The 22,702-nt window shown below is 44.5% G+C and overlaps 1 protein-coding gene across 2 annotated transcripts in view; it reads right to left on the bottom strand.

The window, feature by feature from the left end:
• SACS (sacsin molecular chaperone) overlaps positions 1-22,702 on the bottom strand; it is a 75,290-nt gene that overhangs the window by 36,001 nt on the left and 16,587 nt on the right. Inside the window, exons 1-2 of one of the 2 annotated variants that reach the window (XM_068526321.1) lie at positions 1,484-1,627; positions 1,267-1,417 (exon numbers count right to left, since the gene is read on the bottom strand). In XM_068526321.1, coding sequence (XP_068382422.1) covers positions 1,267-1,417; positions 1,484-1,494 — 162 coding nt within the window. In that variant the 5' untranslated portion in view covers positions 1,495-1,627. Of the gene's footprint in view, positions 1-1,266; positions 1,418-1,483; positions 1,628-22,702 lie in introns of those variants that run through there. The other variant, XM_068526320.1, reaches the window with a different exon arrangement.

The following is a 22,702-nucleotide window of genomic DNA, read 5'->3' on the forward strand; positions in this document are numbered from 1 at the left end:
TCAAGCCACTGTCTGACACCAAAGACCCTGGGGAACCAAGCAGTAAGGAGGACTGATGCCTGGAGGAACACAAGAACAGGTTAACCTGAAATCTGTCTAAGTGGGCAAGAGACCAGAGGGTGCGCCCAGGCACACAGAGGCCAAGATTACACTGAGAGGTTAAAAATCACGGGTACCAAGCATGTCCCCAGTATTTGTACTGGGTAGTAAGGAAATCCAATACTTGAAATGCCATCCTGGGTGGCTCAAGCAGTCCTTGTGTATCTGGTTCAACTCCTTTTTACCTCTTTATCACTTAAAAAGTGAAGATATTTACTAGGATAAAATAAGAAGTTAATTTCTAGTAAAACGTCTCCATTTAACACCTCCTTAAAGAAAACGGTACTATTTCCACCAGTCTTAAAGGTTATATGTAACATGAAATACTCCTATTTTCCAAAGTTTTGATCTGTTAAATCATTCATTTGCACCTTACAAGTTTTAATATAAATTTACTCCTCAAAATAACAGCTTCCATGTTAAAGTATGCCTGAAGAGCCTCTCAGTCCTAAATTTCTCTGATTCAGAGATGGGTAGAAACTTCTAAGACATAAAAGGTGAAAGTACTGACCAGGATTCCAGTTAAATGCATAACAAAATCAGAAAACTATGAGTAATGATGAAGTCACTTCAGTGGTGATGGCTCCGAAGAAGCAAACCAAAAAAAAAAAAAACCCTCTTGCTAAAACGCCCATCAAAAAAGTATCTTAATTTCAGGAAGTGAAGATTCAGACAAAAGGGGGGAGGGGGAAACAATGCTGAAACGGCAGATCGACAGAAATCACAGCAGTGACAGGCACACAGCCCCGTCATTCGATCGGTATCCACCAGGCATGATCATTCCCGGGCGAGCGGGAGCCCGGTCCCCCGTCCCGGCCGCCCCATCCCCGGCCTCTCCCCCCAGACCCCGTCGCCGGTACTCCCCGTCCTCCGCCTCCGTCCCCGGTACCCCCCGGTCCTCCCCCCCGTCACCCGGGCCCCGTCCCCAGCCCGCCCCCGCGTCCCCTGTCCCCAGGCCCCATCCCCGGGCCCCGTCCCCGGCCCCCCCGTCCTCCGTCTCCGTCCCCGGAACCCCCGGTCCTCCGCCCGCGTCCCCAGCCCGCCCCCCCCGTCCCCGGTCCCCAGGCCCCATCCCCGGGCCCCGTCCCCGGGCCCGCCGTCCCCAGGCCCCGTCCCCAAGCCCCCCGCCCCAGCCGCCCCGTCCCCGGGACCCCGTCCCCGCCCTACCTGCCGGCCTCCGAGCCACAGCCGCTGCTCCGACGCGGGGAAGCCCGTCTCGGCCGCGAGGCGCCGCTTCACGTCGCGCACCGTCCAGGACGCGGGCACCGCCATCGTCCTGCAGCCCACGCAGCCGGGCAGCACGGTCACCCGGAGCCACCTGTGTGAAGGCAAAGGCCTCAGCGGGCGCCACGTGGGGCCGCGCCCTGGGCCGACCCGCGCTCACCTGTCGCCCATGACGTGTCCTCACCGCCGGCGCCGCCGCGCCCGCACCATGCTCCCGCCGCAGCCCGCGCCTCCCGGCCCGGCCCGCCGACAGGGAGCCGCTGGAGGAAGCCTCGGCCGAGGAGGGGCCGGCAGAGGCGCCGGCGCGCTCCCGGCCGCAAGGGCCCCGGAGGCGCCGCCCGCGGGCACGCGCCCGCCCGGACCGTTAGCTGAGGAGACGCCTGGCCTGCACGTAAGGCCCACCCGCAGGCCCTGCCCCAGGCCCCAGGCCCCGCCCCTCCGAAGGCCCCGCCCCTCATGGACCGTTCCGGAGGAGATGCCCCTCCCGTCAAGCCCCGCGTCTCCCTCACCTTTCCTTGAGGAGACGCTGGACCCACCAGGCCCCGCCCCGCCCTCAGGCCCCTTCCCGCCCATCAGGACTCGCCCCGCCTACAGGCTCCACCCTACCCGGATCTGTAGTTGAGAAGCTGCCTGGCCCCGTCCCTCCCTCAGGCCTCGCCCCCGCCCGCCCGCCCTCCGTCTGCGACAATGCCAGGCTGGGACCGCCTGCAACACTTCGCTGGAAACGGGGGACGCAGGTTTACAGAGGACTTGTGTTTTCCTTGACCGAGTTCAAAAGTGCCAGGACATGCAGAACTAGACCTGCAGGGCCTACGTCTCCTTCAGCCGTAGTGATTTGAGTCTCTGGAAGCATCTCCAGATGAGGTTGACGGTGGCCTCTCGGGCACCAGCGGGGAACGAGGCGGCCGCAGAACAGTGTCTCCGCGGATTCGTTTCCTCTTTGTTTTTAAGGTACAAGAGGAGGATCGACGATTCGGTTTCCTGATGGAGTGAGGACTGCCAGCAGGAAAGTGATATAGATGAGAATGCACGCGAGCGTATCCTATGACGCGTTAAAACATATGCAACTTATTTTGGCAATATTGTCTTCTGTTGTTGTGGCCCGTTTCCCATCACACCTGCAAGCTTGTAATCAGAAGCAGGAGTCTCAGAGTTGATGGAATCGCCCCAGAGTGACTACCGTTGCCTTGTAATTTGAAAGTGTATGTGGCTTGTTGACACTTAAGAACATGTCAGTCCTTTCTTCCGGCTAACGTCTCTCGGAGGTGTGGAAGAGACACATTGCGGAAAAAAAAAGGCAACGTCTACTCAGGCAACTCAAAGGCTCTGTCGTGAACAGGTAAACGTGTGTGCTTCTTGTTTAAATACCCTTAATAGAATTAAATTTTAGTGTTGACCCCAAAAATGGTATTAAATACTGTTTCTCAATTTTACCCCCTCCTCCACAGAAAATATTACTCAGAACTCACTATCAGTAATAAAGATACAAAACACCCTTACAGCTGTTCCATTCCTTCCTTCCAACCGTATTTAAAAGTGAAGTTGCTATAAGTCATGCAGGTTTTTCCCTACTTGGAACAAGTAAGCATGTTCAATCAATTACAGGAGAACACGCAAATTCAATATAAAGATCAGGCCAGAAAACCCTAACGGATGAACGTTCACTTCTTCAATCAGACGAGGCCATACAAGCAAGTGCATTAGTGCCAGGACAAATCTTTCACACCTCAATTCTTTGATAACCCTCAGATCTCTGATTTCCTTAAGGAGCCAGGCAAACAGGATGTAGTGGCAAAGGAACAAAGGTGCAGAGTGAAGACTCGAGAGACAAAGAAGTGACCTGAAGGGAGAGGATTTCACAAGAAGTGAAGCAGATTTGGCTGGGGAAGGAGGCTGATGACGAAAATCTTTGAACACCTGGAGTTCAGAGTACACTCAGGATATCCTTTAAAGGGTTGGTCAGCGTGGGGCATGCAAATCTGGAACTCAGGCGAGGTGTCAAAGCTAAGGATATAGATTAGGGAATCATTCTTTTAATCACTCTGTTGATATTTGTTAAACCTCTCCTGTGTCCTAGATGCACACACTTCTAAATTGCAGGAATACAGCAATGAACAAAACAGAGTCCCTATCTCGTGCTTACATTTTGAGGAAGAAGACAATAATAAACAAGTGGACAAATGATACATAAATTCACGCTATGAGGTCAGCCAGTTCTGTTTAAGTGAGGGGAGGGCGTTGGGGCTGTGCAAGATGGGACAGGAAAGGCACTCGGCTGGTCGCAGAACTTCTTCCTAAGAAGTGACAGTGAGCAGAGGCCTGGGTGAAACACAGGAAGGTGAGCTTCTCCAGAGAGAACTTACAAAGGGGGCAGAGAGCTGGTGCAGCTCACATTCCCCTCCTCTTTCACCCGCACTTGGTGTCGCTGCCTAATTCTTCCCCCTCTTCCAGTTCTCTCTCTGATGCATGCCCCAACCCGACACAAACTCAGATTTGGAATTAGTGTCTCCTGTTACTGGTGGCTTCCCGGGGCCTGGAGGAGGTCCTAACACAGAATAGGTGCTCAGTAAATATATACAAAGAAAGGAAGGAAGGACTGAGGGAGGGAGGGAAGAAAGAGAGGGAGGAAAAGAAGGAGAGAGGGAAAAGAAGGAATGAATAAATATCTGGAAAATACAGAAAAGTGGAAACTCAAACATTATTCATAATTCTAACACCAACCTTAATAACAAACAACAATTTTATACATGGCCATAAATTTAAGGGTTTTTAATATGATGGTAATTATACCATGAACACATAGTATTTTTCAATGTTTTTATCACTGTGTAAATCTCATTTCTATTAACTGCCTAACTTTCCATTGAGAAGAAATATCTTAGGCTACTTAACCCAATGAATAAGTATGGTAGTCTAATTTTTAATAAGTATGGGTATTTTAATTTTTCAAAAGTGCACAAACTTCGTAACTGTTGAATATCGGTTCATGAAACGTCACCATTATGTATGATAAGAAGGAAATTTGCAAAATGTATTCTAAGAAATGTTAAGCTGAGCCTTATATTCATTCTGTAGGAACCTATTATCAAATGCAGAACAGCAAGAAGTCAAAGCTTTAGTCCTTTCATTTAGAACGAGTCCAAATCAGTAAGATAGGAGGGGGTCATGGGACCACCCTCTGAGCCTGTTTCAGTTATAGAGACGGGCAAATGAAGCTGTTCTATTGGACAAGCTGGATTCAGCGGGACGCAGAGAACAATGTTATTCCTTCTCATGACCCCTGTTTTAACTTGCCCTGGTGCTTTCTTTCTCTTTCCCTGGATGACATATCTGGCATTGCATGGGCCCCAGCTTCCCCATCACTCTTAGATGATGAAAATCTTCCAGCCCCTAACGTGGACACATTTTAGTAACTGAAAATCCTATCCAGGGTAATCATCAAAATGCCAGTCCAATCCAGTGTAAAAATTCTTAAATTTTTATTCTGGTCCATTTGCAGTCTCACACTGCAGTTTAGAAGCATAGTTCCAGGCTCAGGTTAACTTCCCCTGAAACAATGCTTTGTGATTTTACAAACTGGAATGCACCTGATAGCATGTCTTTGATCAGAGGGAAACAATTAATTAGCCCCTTCTGGAAAATGTTCTCCAATTATACAAAGACAAAAGTATAACAAATCATTATTCCTTTGTTTCATGAGTCAGCACAAGGCTGTTTAGCTTGGAATTAAAAAGATGAGGATATTGTGGGCATGCCATTCAGTGAAGTCCTAAAGAATAAGTAAAACCATAAACGAAACAGGGAGAGGAAAAAGATCTCTAAGGGAGAGAAAACAGCACCTGCCAATTATGGAGTCAAAAATAGCAATAAAGCTGAGGAACTTCTAATAGTTCCCTACAAAAAGGTCAGAGGGCAAAATTCGTGCTGGAGCGTAAAAAATATGACCACGCGGTCATGAAGTCTCTATGCCACATACGGAGTGACTGGAGGGGATGGGGAACCCCTTTCAGATTTTAATCAGGTTAGGCGATCATAGCTACATTTTACAAAGATTCCTCAGGCAGCAGAACTGAGGGTGACTTAAGGAGACAAGACTTGAACTAGGAACAAAACCAAGGGAAAAATCGTATCCGTGAGATTAAAAGCTTCAAGAAGGGCATCAGCAATGCCAAGTAGCTGAAGTGCCTATAGGATCTGACGACAGGGAGGCCACTGTTGACTTAGTTCTTTGCTCCAAAACCTACAAGAATTTGTAGGATCCAGGGTCAAGTTATTCAGCGTGGCATACAAGGCTCATCACAGTTTAGCACCAATCAACCTTCTCAGAGTCTTCTCAGGCCACCCTGCCAACCATAAAAGTCTGTGTCCCAGGATAAGGGAAGACACCCGTCCTGTCTGTTTTATGGGAAAAGAAGGATTTTCCCAGCAGACTTCTATTTCTCTCTCATTAGCCAGAACTTTATCACATGGCCACCCCATAGCTGCGAGGAAGGCAAGGAAAGTGAACACAGTTGTCTCTCGGTATGAGGAGCAGGAGGGAGGGGGATTGGTTCCAGGAGCCCCATGGTTTCCAAAATCCTTGGATGCTCAAGTCCCTTATATAAAAGGGCATAATATCTGCATATAACCTACACACATCTGTGTACTTTAAATCATCTACAGGTTACATATAATACCTACTACAATGTAAATGCTCTGTAAATAGTTGCCGGCTCATGGCAAATTCAAGTTTTGCTTTTTGGAACTTTCTGGATATGGAGTTTCCACAGGTTTATTTAGCTTTTCAAGCCTCCATAGTAGGTTACAGCAAGATAGTAGGGATTTGTGCGTGATCACCGGATCAGCCTACAGCATTGCTCTAATCTACATGGCAAAATGATGTTTAAATAATCTGCAGAAATATTAGAAAACAGTGCAACTGATAAGATTTTAAAAGATGTTGTGTAGTAACATATCAAGGTACATTTTTCTGAAGGATGGGGGAGGGGTGATATTGTGTGCAAGTAATCTTTCTTGGCCTTGGGATGGGAATTTGGGCAGATCCTATGATTTTTCTGCTCACTCTAATATAATGGCAGTCCTGAGGTCACTTTAAGTTTTTTCAATTCTATGATTGGAATAAGTTCAGCCAAAATCATTACATAAAAATTCAACCTTCAATCCTCATTCGAAGGTCAGTTTTCTCCTCACTGAAGCTATCACCACCCCACACTAAGGCGGGTGGTCAGAGCCTTCCTAGAGGGAAGATGTTGGGGGGGGTTCTCCTCTCTCCTTGTTCCCCCAAATAGTCAGCTGCGATTGAGCCCACACAGGCCAAAGCCCTGAGACAGGAAAGGAAAGAAGGTGGTCTGTTCCTACTTGGCTGGGTGGACCTGAGCCCTATGGGCCTGGCAGGTGACTGAGGTCACCCTTTCTCTTCCTTGCCTCTGTGTTTGATAAACCTCCCCCCGTTTCTGCTTTCCATCAGATCGCCTGACCTTGAAGAAGCATGGGGAGTCCACCGTCCTGAGTCAGGCTTGCTGGTTTCCACTCGTTTTGTCTCCATGCTTTCCTGGGGCGTCCAGCACCTGCCCTCTGCCCGCCACAGCCTCCACTGCCGGTGAATATCCTAAAAACACTGAGTTGGACCCTTTAAAAGGTGAATTTTATGGTATGCGAATCATATCTAAAAATAATAACATTGTAGTTGATGCGAAGGCAAAGGCATTCCCTGTACCACAGTGTGTAGAGTCCCTCTGGGCACAAACATTTGTGAATGTGACTACTTTGACTTTTCTGGTGAGTCCAGTGGTTTGTCTATTTAACCGTCTTCTTAAGATGCTCTAGGTCTTTTTCCAGAATGGTCGGAACTGACATCTTTGCCCTCAAGTACATACAGGAACAGAATGAAATACAAACTCCTTAGAAGGACATTCAAGTTCTACTTGTCACGCTCATCTCTCACTCCCCGCCCTCGCCCCAATTTACTCTCCCCCCGCTCCCACCTACCCTCCGGGCTCTGCTGCAGCCTCATGAAATTAACTCCCCAGCTCTCTCATGTGGTCTCTGCCTGTATTCCCCTTCCTTCCCCGATGTCCACTCCTCCTTCAGATGCACCCCAAGTATCCTTCGCTGGGAAGCCTGATGCCTCACAGGGCACCATGGCTGCGAGCCTGGTGCCCACCTTCTAGATGACTTCCCCCGTGGACCCCACAACTCCACCATCAAGGCCTTATGCAGAGTGATCCTTTGCACGGAGGATCTGGGCTTCAACCGGAAAGGCAGAGCTTAGCTGGCAAGCCACGTTCAATACAACAAGCCAAACAAGTGAAAGAACTTCCCTTCTCTGTGCCAATGGAGACACGGTGCCTTAACTTTTTTTTTTTTTTAAATAACTTTGATTTTATTTGTAATTGTATATATTTGCTTATAACTTTGACAAAGAACATCAAAGAATTTGGCACTGAAATCTCATATTGCTGTGATTAAAAGGAACCTGAGAGCCTGGATAAGGGCAGGATTAATAATAATAATTTGACTATGATATCTTATCCCTGAATGCCTTTGACATATTTTATAGTGTTCTTTAAAAGCTCAGCAAATATAGTATGGTATTCTGGATTGGATCCTGGAATGGAAAATGATACTAGTGGATAACTAGTGAATAAAAATAAAGTCTGGAATTTAGTTAATGATAATGTCCTAATGTTGTATCAGCTAGAACTCTTGTGATTGAAAGTAACTGAGGCTCAGCTCAGCGTTCAAGGAAAATGGAACAATCATGAGTTTATCTCAAATTAGACTTGGTATGGTACAAACTTCTTTCTCTCTATTCTGCTTCTCTCTCTGTCTCTCTCTCCTCTGGATCCCTCTATGTTGCTCTAAAAGAAAACCTGTGTGCTTCACTAAGATGCCATTGTTAGCCCCAACTAGTTATCTACTTAACATTCCAAGTGGAGGAAATGTATGCTTCCCTCTCCAATATCTATGTATGAAAAGTGCTAAAGAGCTAAAATCTATTTTAGTTATTTATTCACCCTTGAGATGATTACTAAGCCTGTTCATCTTGGCCATCCAAACTCATGTGATCAAATAAGAATCAATCAACTACAGAGAAAAAAACTGTCTTGGGAAAACTGAATCTATGCAGTCATGTCACCAACATGTATGATCTCAAACAGGATAGGGTTTCTTTGCTACATGATCCCACAGCATCCTGTATATTCCTCAGTGAAATTATTCTAAATCATCGCAAGTCCGCCTTCCTCATAAGATCATCTTTGGTGACTTGAGTTGTGAAATATTGCCTTACTCATCTTTCTATCTCCATGTTTATCTGATGTTAGTAACTACAAAATATTTGATGAATGGAGACAGAAAATAAATCAATCTGATGCAGGTAAGAAAAATAACTGGAGTTAGCACACAATATGTTAATATTCATTTTTGTTTTTTGGCATTTAAGCAAAATTAATTTTGTTTAATGGAGGCATTAGATTTTAGTCCATGCCTCTGTTTGTTTCTCTGAGGTATAAGTGACATGTAATATTAGTTTCAGGTGTACAACATAATGATCGGCTATTTGTATATATTGCAAAATGATCACAGCAGTAAGTCTAGTTAACATCTATCACTACACATAGTTACAATTTTTTTCTTGTGATGAGAACTTTTAAGATCTACTCTTAGCAACTTTCAAATATACAATACAGTATTATTAACTGTAGTCACCATGCTGTACCTTAAATCCCCATGGCTTATTTATTTTATAAAGATGCTCATTTTTAACATAGCTCCTAGATGCTAGCTTTTCCCATCTTTTTTTTTTTTTTTTTTAATGTAGTATCCATTTAACTTGAAGGTGAGGTTCTAGACTCAGCATTTTCACATGAGTGAGAATCCACTGGAGCATATGGTTTCTAGCCAACAGGTGAAAGAAATCCAGCAAGGCTCTTTAAACCCCATTCAGGATGGGAGTAAGGGTGGCCCAGGAAGCCTGAATGATCATCTCAGATTCTCACTTATTCTTCCCTTCCACACAAGGAAGGAAAATGGAGATAGAGGAGACGGTGCCTTAACTTTTATTTTTAGTTCCATTAAACATGCTCTGAGAAATGATGTCACGTTTCTGAATGAACAATCCTCCCTTTCCTCCTTCCAAAGAGGGACTACGAATTCCCTAAACTGCTGTAAAAGTTTTGACAGAATAGGATTGTATAGACTTTGCATGATGCTTTTGAATCTATTGTTAATGTGAATGCGAGGTAGCTGTTTGGTTGCCAAAAATCCTAGATTATTCTAATATAGCTTTGCCAAAGCAAAATTAACCAGGAAGAGCCTTAAGTGTAGTCATGGTCACATACAGCAATGGGGTAATCTGAAAGAACTTTGCATTAGAAAGGAAAAAAGTGACTCGGCCCTCAGATTTTGTAAAGGTGACACATCTTGAGCCATATTAGCCATTTCAGGGAATAATAAAACCACATGTGGTTTCTGAATTCCTCTTCCATTTATGACGACCTTGATTAAACATCCCCTCTTGGAACGCTTTATAGAAAATACGGAGATAGAGTGAGCTAACTATAGCATTATGTACATTAAAATAAATGTACTGCATGCTAATAATTAGAGTGTTTTAATGGAGTCTCGGCCCTAGACACAATGGTAGGAAACTTACGGCATAAACCTATAAAACACTCCATCATAAAATTGATTAAATTGAACATAAAAAAAGGAAATGATATGAGCAACGAATACCATAATACACTCTAATACACTTCTTCCTTTTTTCTGTTTCTTCCAGCTATTGATATCGTGCTTTTCTTTTGGGAAGTTAATAATTTTCCTTCTGTTTTGTCCTTTATTTACACAAGTTGCTTTTCTTCACTTTCCACCTGTCTCCATCCTCCACCCCTTGTGTGGAGGTGAACTGATGGTCAGACCCGACCCCCCCTGCAGCCCCGCTCTCACGCCTTTCCATGGGAGGGATGTCACCGCTCCGAGCTCACTTCCTCACCTGTTACGACCCTTCCTCAGGGTTACGGTGAGGTGAAAAGGGCTGTCGCTGACCTGGGAGGGTCGCACTTATTCATACAATAAAAATGCGTGACAACCACGATGCGCTGGGTGCTGGCATCCTGATAAAGGAGCACAGTTCCCGCCTCTGTCTGGGGGTGCGCCAGCTCATGGAAACGGCACGCAGGCAGGCATCACGAGAGGGCGGCCTCCACACTCTTCTTCTCACCCTCATCCTCCCCATCTGTGGCTCTGACACCTGAACAGTCAAGGCCAATGCCAGAAAAACCGTGCAGCAGGCCAGTGGTGTCTTGGGTACCCTTCAACATCTGGATCTGAACTTCACCTCCTCTCCTGATGCACTCTGCACTTTGATCTACTGCTTCCCCAGCTCTGCTGAGTTCAGTAAGCGTGACCTGTGCCCATCCTACGTTCAGGCACTCTGCCAGGTGCCCAGAAATCAAAGACCAATAATGCTGTTAATGACGACCCCAGTGCCCGTAAGGAGCTCAAAGACTGAAATGATACACAAACATCATTTCAATATGAAAGGGAAAGTGCTAAAATAAAGGAAAGCTCCTGAGTGTCACGGTGTTGTCTTCCATTAAAGGTTTTCTTGGATGAGCACAGCAGCCTCAAGTCCCTGTCAGGAAAGAGACTGCCCTCCTGGTTGATTCCGTGTCTGGACTGAGATCTGGTTCTTCCTTTTCCTCCTTCATTGTCTTTACTCCCAAGCGTACCCAAGGTCGGCTCCCATCAGCTCCATCCTTCAAGCCGTCGTGGATCTGCTTCCCTGCCAGGCACATCCCTCCTGCTCACGAGGAGTCCCACTCCAAAGTGGCCCTGGGATTCCCTTCAGGTGCATTTCCCTGTGTCTGTGTGTGTTTAGAAATAGAATTTATTTTTCTTTCCGTCTCTTTAAACCTTCTTTGGAGAAGACCACGCACACGGGGTAACTCTCAACAAGACGTATCCCTCTCAATGCCAGGGCACTGTCTCCTCTGATCCCCACTTGCTTCTTCCAGCAGGAAGGCAATGCAGCCTATTCCTCTCTCTCAAGGATATTTCTGTTGCTGTGTGGGCACTAGGTTCAGAGTTTGGGAAGGTGAGTCACCTAACTGCCTCTGAAATCGTATCACAGAGACCATGGTTCACTTACAGCAGTCATTGGGATGGTGAGAAATTCAAAACCACACATTATAATAATACCTGCCATAATGAAACACTTACTGGGCACCAAACACTTCTAATTTAATCTTCACTAAAATCCTATGAGGCATTTTTATTTCTATTTTACAGATTTTTTAAAAAAAGAGATTCAGGAAGGTTATAACTTCCGCAGACCACACACAGGGCCAAGATCTAACCCCACTCCGTGCAAACCCATACCCTGTCCATACCCCCATATGGGGTTGTTATTGGTGCTAATAGAGATGTTTATCCTGGGGAAAACATGACTCCAGGGTACATGTTATACTGTTCAAATAAGAGAATGGTTTTCATGTATAAAAATTTCTGTGGCTCCAGAGACAGATTTGGGGTTCACTCTAAGGAAAAATATTCCACCAATTAGAACAATACTCATTTGTATTCATTTATCACCAACCACATGCTGAATCTTTCACACCCACTGTCATATTTAATTCCCAGGTAAATCTACAAAGAAGACATTATCAACCGCATTTATAAATCAGGATTCAGGACCCAGAGATGGTAAGTAATTTGTCTAAGATTTCCTTGCAAATGCCAAGTGTCAAGACTGGAACCCAGGTTTCCATTCAATTTCCTTATTCTATGCTGCTCCCCAGAATTGAAGTAAAGGGGCAACACTTTGCTTGAGATTCTAAAAATCTCACACAGTCAGCATGCTTTAGGGATAAAAGTGCCCTAAAATCTCTCCTAAGAGCTAATTACAATCTTGTATTTTCAAGCACATGGCAATTTTATAGTCTGGCTGGATGTAGGCAGCACAAAAGCCCTCACACACGTGCTGGAAAACACTTTTGAATGAATATGGTAAGTCAGACAAAGACAAATATCATACGATACCACTTATATGTGGAATCTAAAAAAATGGTACAAATGAACTTATTTACAAAACAGAAATAGAGTCACAGATGTGGAAAACAAACCTATGGTTACCGGGGGAAAAGGGGGGGAGGAATAAACTGGGAGATTAGGATTGACATATACACACTGCTATATATAAAATAGATAACTAATAAGGACGTACTGTATAGCACAGGGAACTCTACTCAGTACTGTGTAATGGCCTATATGGGAAAAGAATCTAAAAAAGGGTGGATATATGTATATGCATAACCGATTCACTTTGCTGTACACCTGAAACTAACACCACATTGTAAATCAACTACAGTTCAATAAAAATTAAAGATAAATAAGTAAATAAATGTGATAAATATATAAGCATGAATTACCAAATAGAGATATAGACATATCTATATGTCTATATAGATATAGACAGCAAAAAGGGTGAGATTTTACAATTCACTAGTTCTGTTCAGTTAATTATAGCCAATTGAGTTACTTGTGTAAAAATACACTCCCCTATGTTTAGTTGTTAAGCAGTGTCTCAGATAGAATCCCTAGACCATGATTTGATTAAACTAACATCCTTTGGATCAGAAGTATTTGAGAAATGAGTTTATTTATGAAAAATTGAATCTTTTTTATTTTGTCATATTTTATTTTTAACATTTCTTGCTTACATTCATGAAAGATTTTTAAAAATAAAAAAATGTTCTTATTTATCTAATGTCTAAATATTTGGACTTGGAGTAATAATGTCAATGAATGATCACTTCAAAAGCTGACCATTGTTTTATCTCTGTGCAGAGTCAACGCCACAATAACTTGAAAATACGAATCACAGAAACTGTGTCCACAAAATTACAGATCTGTGAATTTGTGAAAAACAATGTTCTGTTTTTTCCCTTTGCTTTATTTAAAAATAGGAGCATGCTACAGCCTTCCTCACACGGAAGGGTTCATGAACGGCTTCATGCATTTGCTGTTTGGAGAACAATGATAGTAGTTGGCAGGCAACCACTACTGGAGGGGACACAAAGGAAATGCTAGTTAGAAATAGGTCAAGAGAGCTTTTTAAGGAAAATTGGGAATGAATCCATAAAAAACCAAAATGACTGAATTTTACATGATTACTGCAATTGAACAGATGCTTCATCTGTTAAAATCCTACATTTTTGCTCATTTCCCGAACCATTTCAAATTTTCTCTTGATAGGATTTTATTGGATAAATTAGATAGTTATAAAATGGAAAAAGAAGATGTCTATTTACTGACTGCTTCTAAAAATGAGTATTTCTGAAGCAGCAGGGACAAAATTTTTAAATAGAGAAAGGGTAGAATAATATTCAAATGTACAGTTTTTCTTTCAGAATTCACCCAAATCTAAATCTAAACAAACTGTATGATTGTTCACTATTTCCATAATCTTTATAACTATAATGGCTAAGTAATTTACATTAAAAACTCATCAGTGGGGCTTCCCTGGTGGCGCAGTGGTTGAGAATCTGCCTGTTAATGCAGGGGACACAGGTTCGAGCCCTGGTCTGGGAAGATCCCACATGCCGCGGAGCAACTGGGCCCGTGAGCCACAACTACTGAGCCTGCGCGTCTGGAGCCTGTGCTCCGCAACAAGAGAGGCCACCACAGTGAGAGGCCCGCGCACCACAATGAAGAGTGGCCCCCGCTCGCCGCAACTGGAGAAAGCCCTCGCACAGAAACGAAGACCCAACACAGCCATAAATTAATTAATTAATTAATTAATTAAAGAAAAAAAACTCATCAGTGGAAAACTATTAAGGGCAATTGAATGTAGTTCAGAAAACACATATTTAATGTCCTTAGCAACGAAAGTTATATGTGTGTTTGTCTTGTAAGCCTTTGGTCGCTTTCTTGTTTTCTAAATATCTTCCCTTTTTGCTTAAATAATCTAAAGATATTATAGATGCAAAACAAATATTCCAAGAAGGAAATGCTGGTCATTCTCTGCAAACCGTCTCCTTACACATCCAATCGGCCACCGTGTCGAAGTGCTCAGTCCTATCAACACCTTTTGAATCCATTCCCTCCGTCTGTTCCTGTTGGTTCAGGTCCTTACCCTCTTTTACTCAGACCACTAGGTCAGGGTCCCAGCTCTTCTCACTGCCCCAAATCGTTTCCCCTCCGACTAATCCTTCCTGTTGCCACCAAGTTGATCTATAACTAAGCACGACTGAGCCTTTCCCCAGCATAACAACACTCAGTGCTTCAAGTTCAAAGGTTTCAGAGACAGGCTCACCTCTCCTGCCTTGCCCCAGCCCCTCCTTCCTGAGCATCCTCCCAGAGCCCTGCAGCCATGCTCACATCGTTGTACCTTTTTTGCACATTTCCCTGGACATTCTGTTTTAAAGATGTTAAAGTGGAAAAAAAAGCACCAACAGCTGGGCATGGCTTAACCAGTCAACTGAGTGGACGCAGAAGGCTGAGACGACTCAATCCAGGGGGAATCCACGCTCTCAATTGAAAGAATGGGCTAATCCTAACCTAACCCTTTGAGCAGCCTTCACTAAATAACTGTAAGTAAATTGGGTAACATTCATGGTATTTACTCTAAAAATGTATGGTCACAATTTCCTGTTCCAGAATAGGGAACAAGGGTTCTTAATCATCTCTTATTGTAACACGACCTATGGATCCAAAGAATATGATGACGAGGTACTATTAGTAAAGTGCAGACACAGAGATGACCCTCCCAGTGTTTGCCTTTTTCAGTGGCTGTGAGCAGCGGACAGAGAAGCCATCAGTTGCCTCCTCCGTACTTAACACGATACCTGCAAGACATGTGTCCTCCTTGCAAACCTTCTCTCCTCTCCTTCTGGGGCTCGACTGAAGCTCTAAGCTAAGCTCTCCCTAGTTAAAATAAAGGTATGGTAAACATGTATGATGGGTCTGTAGTACATCATTGTCTTTTTTTTTTTTTTTTTTTTTTGGCTGTGTTGGGTCTTCGTTTCTGTGCGAGGGCTTTCTCTACTTGCGGCAAGCGGGGGCCACTCTTCATCGCGCTGCGCGGGCCTCTCACTATCGCGGCCTCTCTTGTTGCGGAGCACAGGCTCCAGACACGCAGGCTCAGTAGTTGTGGCTCACGGGCCCAGTTGCTCCGCGGCATGTGGGATCTTCCAGGACCAGGGCTCGAACCCGTGTCCCCTGCATTGGCAGGCAGATTCTCAACCACTGCGCCACCAGCGAAGCCCCATTGTCTTTTAAAAAACACATTTGCCTTCATCTTTCTCCATGCAGGTGAAAGGAACAAATTAAATACTGTCTGAAATCCATTCATTCGGGACTCTGCATTCAGCCACCACTTTCTTGCAACATGAGAACGGTCAGTTCCTTTTCGTTGTTTTCCCTTTTGTGGGCAGTGGGGAGCAGGTAGCAATTTAACTTTACGTCAAAATGTCAAATGGTTTGGCTGTGCCTTCTTATGCCAGATGGCACAATCATATGCAATCACTTTTATACAGCTTTTCTGTCTTTTATATTTTCTACGATTGTTCTAGGGATTTTGTTTTTTTCTATTCACTCTTTGAGGGTTTTTTTCTACAGCACCTATTTACTCGGTCTAGGAGGTGCTGTAGCTTTCAGATTGAGTTTGCCTCTGAAAAGAATTAGCGTTTTGTTTCTGTACTGTTTTTCGATGGCTACTGCTTTCAATCATAACAGACTAGAAATGAGAACCATTTATATTAAAGTTTCACATATAAATCGTTTTGCCTACTGCTTAATTTTAAAAAATCATCTTGAGTCGATTTGACTCTATGCTATCACTTCTATATGAGATTCCTTCCCCCAGCACCCCTCCCCAGGAGATTCAGTAAATGAGATAATTTAAAATCCTGTTTCATGCTGGGTAATAAGTTAACTTTCTATTATTCTGAAGAAAAAGCTATCAGTTGATTTTTCAGCGAAGGGCACCTTCCTAAGCAGTGTCTAAAGGGCAATGATTCTGACAGCCATGAATGTTAAATAACACATGTGTTTCTATGGCTGTGACTGTTCCTCTTCTCCCATCTGTGCCTTCTGGTGACCACACCGAACTTGCCCCGGCTCCGCACATGAGTCCCTCCTTCCCCGAGAGGAAACTGCCTGGAGCGGAGCAGCCCTTGGGGCTCCTCAGAGGACCACCCTGCAGTTTAAGAAGTGCCCCCCGACACAGATGTACACCCAGGGCCCTGCCACAAAGACCAGGGAAAAATAAGACGTCTAGAGTTTGCTTTAACACACTGACGCAAAGAAAAAGAGGGTCATGAACAAATGTGGTGGATTTCAATCATCACTGAATCTGCCCATTGGCTATATGGATGTTCATTGTAATAGTTCCCCCTACTTCTGTGGATGCCTGAAATTTCTCATGATAAAATTTTTATCACAAGGTAGAGGGGTACCAAGGCCAAGCATAGGATTTCTGTCAATTCCAGGTAAGGAGGGTGAAAGCCCAAGCACCCCTCCACATACACCAATACTTTCCCTTTGCCCCATGGGCCCACTCTCCACCCTGCTCTGGGCCTCTGGCCAGAAATCCCCACCACCAACCAAGAACGACAAGAAAGACGGGTTTGCAACTGCTCATTAGGCTGGGATGGTGGTGGCAGCACTGTTCCTGGGGCACCTGCGTGATGACAGATGCTCTGGACTGTGGGTGAGCCATCAGTGTTGGTTTCTGGAGGATGGAGGGATGAGAGCAATGGTGCCCTTTTCCACATCAGGTACTACACAAGTGTCTTACATCCACAGTCTCTGATCTAACATTATTATAGGCATTATTTTCCCCATATTATGAAAAGAAGTAACTTACTCAAGGCTCCATGACTAGTAAATGGGATTCAAACCAAGTTATGTCTGGCTCAAAAGTTTATACTCTTCCCATTACACAATTTGTTTTCTCTTAAAGGAGCTGGGAGGGTGTTTGTTGAGTTGGTTTTGTTGTGTTTGGATGCAGAGGTAGGTGTCTAAGGAAGAGAGGAAAGAGAAGACCTAGAAGGGACAGGATGGGAACCATCCTCCCCTCTCTGGCCACACACGAAGGACCGGTGTGGAGCCTATGAGGACAGAAGGTGAAGAACCAGTGCCATGAAATGCTGAATGGGAATGAGTCCATGCAGCACTGCCTCTTTCCTAGGAAACAAAATCAGCACGGGCTTGAGGAGAAGCCATTCCTCTTCCCGACCTACCATCCACAGGTTGCAGTCACTTTGGTCCCAGGGGAGTCCGTTGGGATAAAGTCTTACTGAGGCACCAGCTGCAGGGGTCATGACAAGTGCCCTTGACCAAGAGGCTCAAGTGGAAAGAACGTGAGCAAATTCGTTCCTGGGCCCATAGGAGATGCCACCGCCCTGAGGACACCCAGAAGTAGCTGGGGAAGAATTTAAGCCAACAAGAAGAGCATGGAGGTTAAGGTCTTACCAACAGGTGAAGATCTGGAGCCATGGAGACATGGGTGTAAATATTAATTGACCTTATTTATACTCACAAGCTATTGAAACCTAGGAGGTGCGGAATAATTGCTAATCCACTGTTCTTTCTTTGGACTCTACGTCCCTGGCTCTATTCCGGGGTTACTGCCACCAAATCCATGACTCCATCAGAAGTCAGGGCTGGCAGGTTTGCTTCGCCCTCTACTGCACACCTGCTCTTCCCTGTCTGGGCTTAGTTTTCATACAATTGGACTCAGCTTATCTGCCTGCTCTCCTGAAGACTGGACTCTGCTCTCTCATCTGAATCTTTGTTACTTCGATTATGGGATAATAGGAAATAAATATTTGGTCTTTGCCTCTGGATCCTGGCACAGAGCTCCTAAAACTCTCGGAATTTCCTGAGTGATAAGGGTGTTTTCTGTATGCTGATGGCAGGGCCCCCAGGTAGCCTCAGATGGGGGTGGGGAGGGGAGTTGGTCACCCCAGGAACCAACCACATGATTAGAGGGTAGGAACTTTCTGACCCGCTCTGATCTCCAGGGAGGGGAGATAGACTAGAGATTGACTTCAACCACCAACAGCCAATGATTTAATCAATCACGCCAACATGATGACACTTAGCTGGGGACTCTGGAACAACCACCAAGCTGCAGGAGTTTCCAGGCTGGTAAGCACATGAAGGTGCTGGGATGGGACGTGCACCTAGAGAGGGCCCGGGAGCTCTGCACACCTGCTGCCCCCAAATCTTGACCTATGCATCTCTGCCATGAGCTGTTCCTGAGTTGTATTCTTTATAATAAACTGTAGTCATAAGTAAAGAGCTTTCTGGGTTCTGAGTCAGTCTAGTGAATTATTGAACCTGAGGGCAGGGGTCCTGGGAATCCCTGAATTTGTAGTGGGGGTAGCCTGGGGATTCCCGTCCCTGCTGGCACCTCAAGTGAAGGCGATCCCGCAGGACTGAGCCTGTAACCGTGGGGTCTGTGCTAATTCTGGGTAGTTAGTGTTGGAATCAACTTGAATTGCTGGACACCCAGGAGGTACTGGAGAATTAGGGAACCGATTGTTGTTGGAAAGATCCTCATCAGGTTGTCGACATTCATCTTAAATGACATTCCGACACTGCCAGGTGGTCAGGACATTCTCCCAGCCTCCCTGGACAGACTGACACATGAACCAGCATAGAGCCGTCAGGTAAGGGCCTCCTACACACAGCCCTCCTGGCCAGAACTGCCGTCATCTCTCACCTGGGTTGTGACAGCAAACCATAATGGGTTTCCCCGCCTCTACCCCTGCCCTCCACACAGCAGCTAGAGGGACCCTTTTACAAAGTGTAAGTCAGACTGTGTCACTCCCTGCAGTGGGTCCCCATCTCCTTCACGGCTTCCTCTTCAACCATGACTTCAACTCCCTGGCCCTCAGTCCCTCCCCGCCAGCACACCAGTCTCCTCCCTGTTCTTGGAACATGCCAAGCAGCACCCACGTACGGGATCTGCACGTGCTCCCCCGTCTGGAACATTCTTCCCCTAAATAGCTTATGACTAATTCACTCACCTCCTTCAAGTGTTTGCTCAAATTTCACCTCCAAGAGGTCTTTCCTGAGCATCCTATTTAAAACTGTGACACACGTTCCTACAACAGCCCATTGGACTCCCACCTCCTTTTCCTGCCCACTGTTCCTTTTGTTCCATTGTATGAGGTACCATATAATCTAATTATGTATTATGTTTACTATGTACTGTCTTCCTCTGTCAGAAAGGAAAAGTCACAAAAGTCAGTATCTACATCCATTTCATTCCCTTACATATTCTAAAGACCAGGCATAATAAATGCCCAACACATGTTAGTTGAATGAATGACTTTAAGGACAGAGCTTCTGTAGTGAGCAGAACTCTGTGGGGTCTTCCCAGAACAGACCACCCCCATCAAGTCCTCTGCCTGCCTCTTGTCTGTAGAAAAACTATAGCCTCCTAGGCCTTCCCCGAGTTCCAAAGAGTAAATTTAATCAGAGAAGTGAGAAAACGCAGAAAGAGAGGAAAACAGTCAAGCAAGACAAAATAATAATAGTTTAGCCATTAAACAAAGTCAAGGACCTTTAGTTCCTCCTCCAGGGCTACAGGTGATATTCTGAGCCATGTCCTTTGAGCTGTTTCGCAGATACTGAAATCCCCACCAGTTAACTGCATGCTGCCCACAAGCATGGAGACCCCAGACCTGTTGGAACCAGAAGGTTGATGATGTTGACTCCCAATCACTTCACCACCAACCTATCAGAAGAACGTCCACAAGCTGATCACGCCCTCCGCAAGCCCCCTCCCTCCCCCTGTCTCTATAAACCTTTACCTGAAAGCCTTCAGGGAGTTCAGGCCTTTTAAGCATTACCCGCCTGGACTCCTTGCTTGGCGCCAGCAATAAACGCTGCACTTTTCCTTCACCACAACTGCGGGGTCAGTACGCTGGCTTTATGACCTGTGGGCGAGTGGACCCAAGTTTGGATCCGTAACAGTTCGTCTGGAGGATCCTCACTGAAAGGGCTGCACTGCCATCCCCTGGTTAGATGGACACTCAACACCTTGGATGGACCCTGCAGGAAGATAGCACTGGTCCAGTTGTGGCCGGGCTTGAACCTGACAAGGGCTCTCCACTTGGCCAAACTTTAGAAGGCTCCTCTGAGCCCTCTCTTCAACTAGGCCTTGTCCTCGGGCTCTGTCTTTGAACTGCCTAGCCCAGTTTTAGCAAGAATCCTGCTGTCAGTTTAGCAAGAATCTCCTCACCCTTGAGATCTGATTAACCCCCGAAGCTAACCAAAGTCCTCCTCCCGACCCTTGATACCTTATCACCCTGGCCTGCCTTCAGCAAGTACCCTGTCAAGCCGGTTTAGCTGGAATTCCCCACCCTGGATGCCTCCTCTTATTAATTTGCCATCCACTGGCCCCCTCTCTCAGCTCACTGGCTATAACTACCTAGCTGTCTTTGCTGTATTATGAGTTAAGCCAGATCTCCTCCACAATTGCAGTCGGTGTCAAGTCCTAAATAAAATCTTCCTTACCATTTTAACAAGTATCAGGATAATTTTTTCTTTAACCAACCTTATGAGTTTGAACAAGTCACATAACTTCAGTTTTCTCATCCATCAAATGAGACACTAAGACAGGCAGGACCTCTTAGACATTGTCACCAGCCTGAATCAACCCCAAATGGACCAAGCTCTTTAGCACCATGTACCTAGAACTGTTTCCTTAGCATCCTAGGGGGCAGTTTCCCAAATCTTGTCCACCCCTCCATATCCTGGAATCTGCTCTTTGCACTGTCACATACTGACACTCCAGAGTCCCCCTGAAGGCAATGGAAGGGAACCAATCGCAAAGCAGCCTTCAACGAGTGAAACTAACTCAATTTTTAGTTTAATGTTCAGATGGTATAGTCAATAATATATCTGCTTTTATCTTAGCGTAACATTTTATATTGCTTATCACATAGATAATCTAACTTCTTTTCCCCAAATACTTGCCTAAAGCCAGTTCCCTGGGAAAGCTCTGTGTGTTAATGCAGTGGCTCAGAGCAAGGCCCACGGCCCACACATGCCCCTGAGAACTCGGCATACAGTGCTCCAGAGATCAAGCCCACCCCGGATCCTTTTTAGCTTTAAAACTTATTATCTTGCCCCAGGGACAAAAAGACCAGACAATCAAGTTTTACATAGTAATGGTCTTAATGAGACAGGTTTTAAGTGTCTTAATAAAAGTGTGTTTATAGATTGATGCTTTGATTTTCAACCCATATACTCTGCTCTATGTATTCATAAATGTTGCTGTAACCAGTCACTGACATTTTCACTTTAAGGAAATTATAAGTTCTGCGGAAATTCTAAAGTACCCAAAGCCTATAGGATGTAAATCTCTGCAAAGATATTCTCAAAGTTAATTTACACTTTGTTCTAGCTGTAAATAGACTTTATCACCTAGTGACTGCAAAGATCATCTAATCTGCTGGTTTTTTTCACTATATGTTAGATGCTTCAAATCAATCCTGATTGTTGAAAATGTATACTTAGTGTCAGCATCAGTGAGTCTATGTTATCACTGCTATTTAAAATAAATTTATAAATGAAATTATTTCTAACAAATCAGCCAACTGATAAGTTGAATGTAAATGAGGTCACCTTTAATTTGAAAAAACATCTACTTTCAAAACTACATGGAGAAAAGCACTACATGGAAGCAGTTTAGAAGGTAAAAAAAAGAAAAAATCCAAAGAAATACTGTGATATAACACATATGATGCTACATGAGGGTTCTTCTTTCAAGCTTAAACAATTTAGCATCAGAAATAGTGAGAAAATTCATCTCAGGTGACTTCTTATAATATTAGAAATAATCAAATATTCCAACTTGTCAATAAAAGTCAGACCCATTAAGTAGTCTCTATACCTGTGTGAACCACACATTTGAATGACAATCAGTCACAAAATGAATCCCGATTTGTTAAGAGGTTAAGTTATTTTGAAAAAGTTACACTTACTTCCTCTGTCTAATGAATAAAAATTTTCAAAAGGTAAAGAAAAAAAAAACAAATATTGGGTTTTTTCAATATTTCAAATTTGGAAAGCCAAATTTAAAAAATCTTTTTATTCATTGACATCATTGGGTTACAAGATGTGAAGCCCTACCTGGTCTCTGTGGCCCTAAATTTTGAATTACTGAACACACTATTTGAATACAGCCGTCAAAAACCAGTGAAAGAGTATTTTGTTATATGCTTAAGAAAAAAGAAGAGCACAGAGAAATTTAAGGGGTAATTATAAATATACACCGATACTACATTTTTGCATAAACCCTCAAGCTTATAAAATAGGTTCTCATAAAATAGCAACTAAATTTGAGGAAAGGAGC

Source organism: Eschrichtius robustus, chromosome 18 (assembly GCF_028021215.1).
Source record: "Eschrichtius robustus isolate mEscRob2 chromosome 18, mEscRob2.pri, whole genome shotgun sequence".
Lineage (NCBI taxonomy): Eukaryota > Metazoa > Chordata > Mammalia > Artiodactyla > Eschrichtiidae > Eschrichtius > Eschrichtius robustus.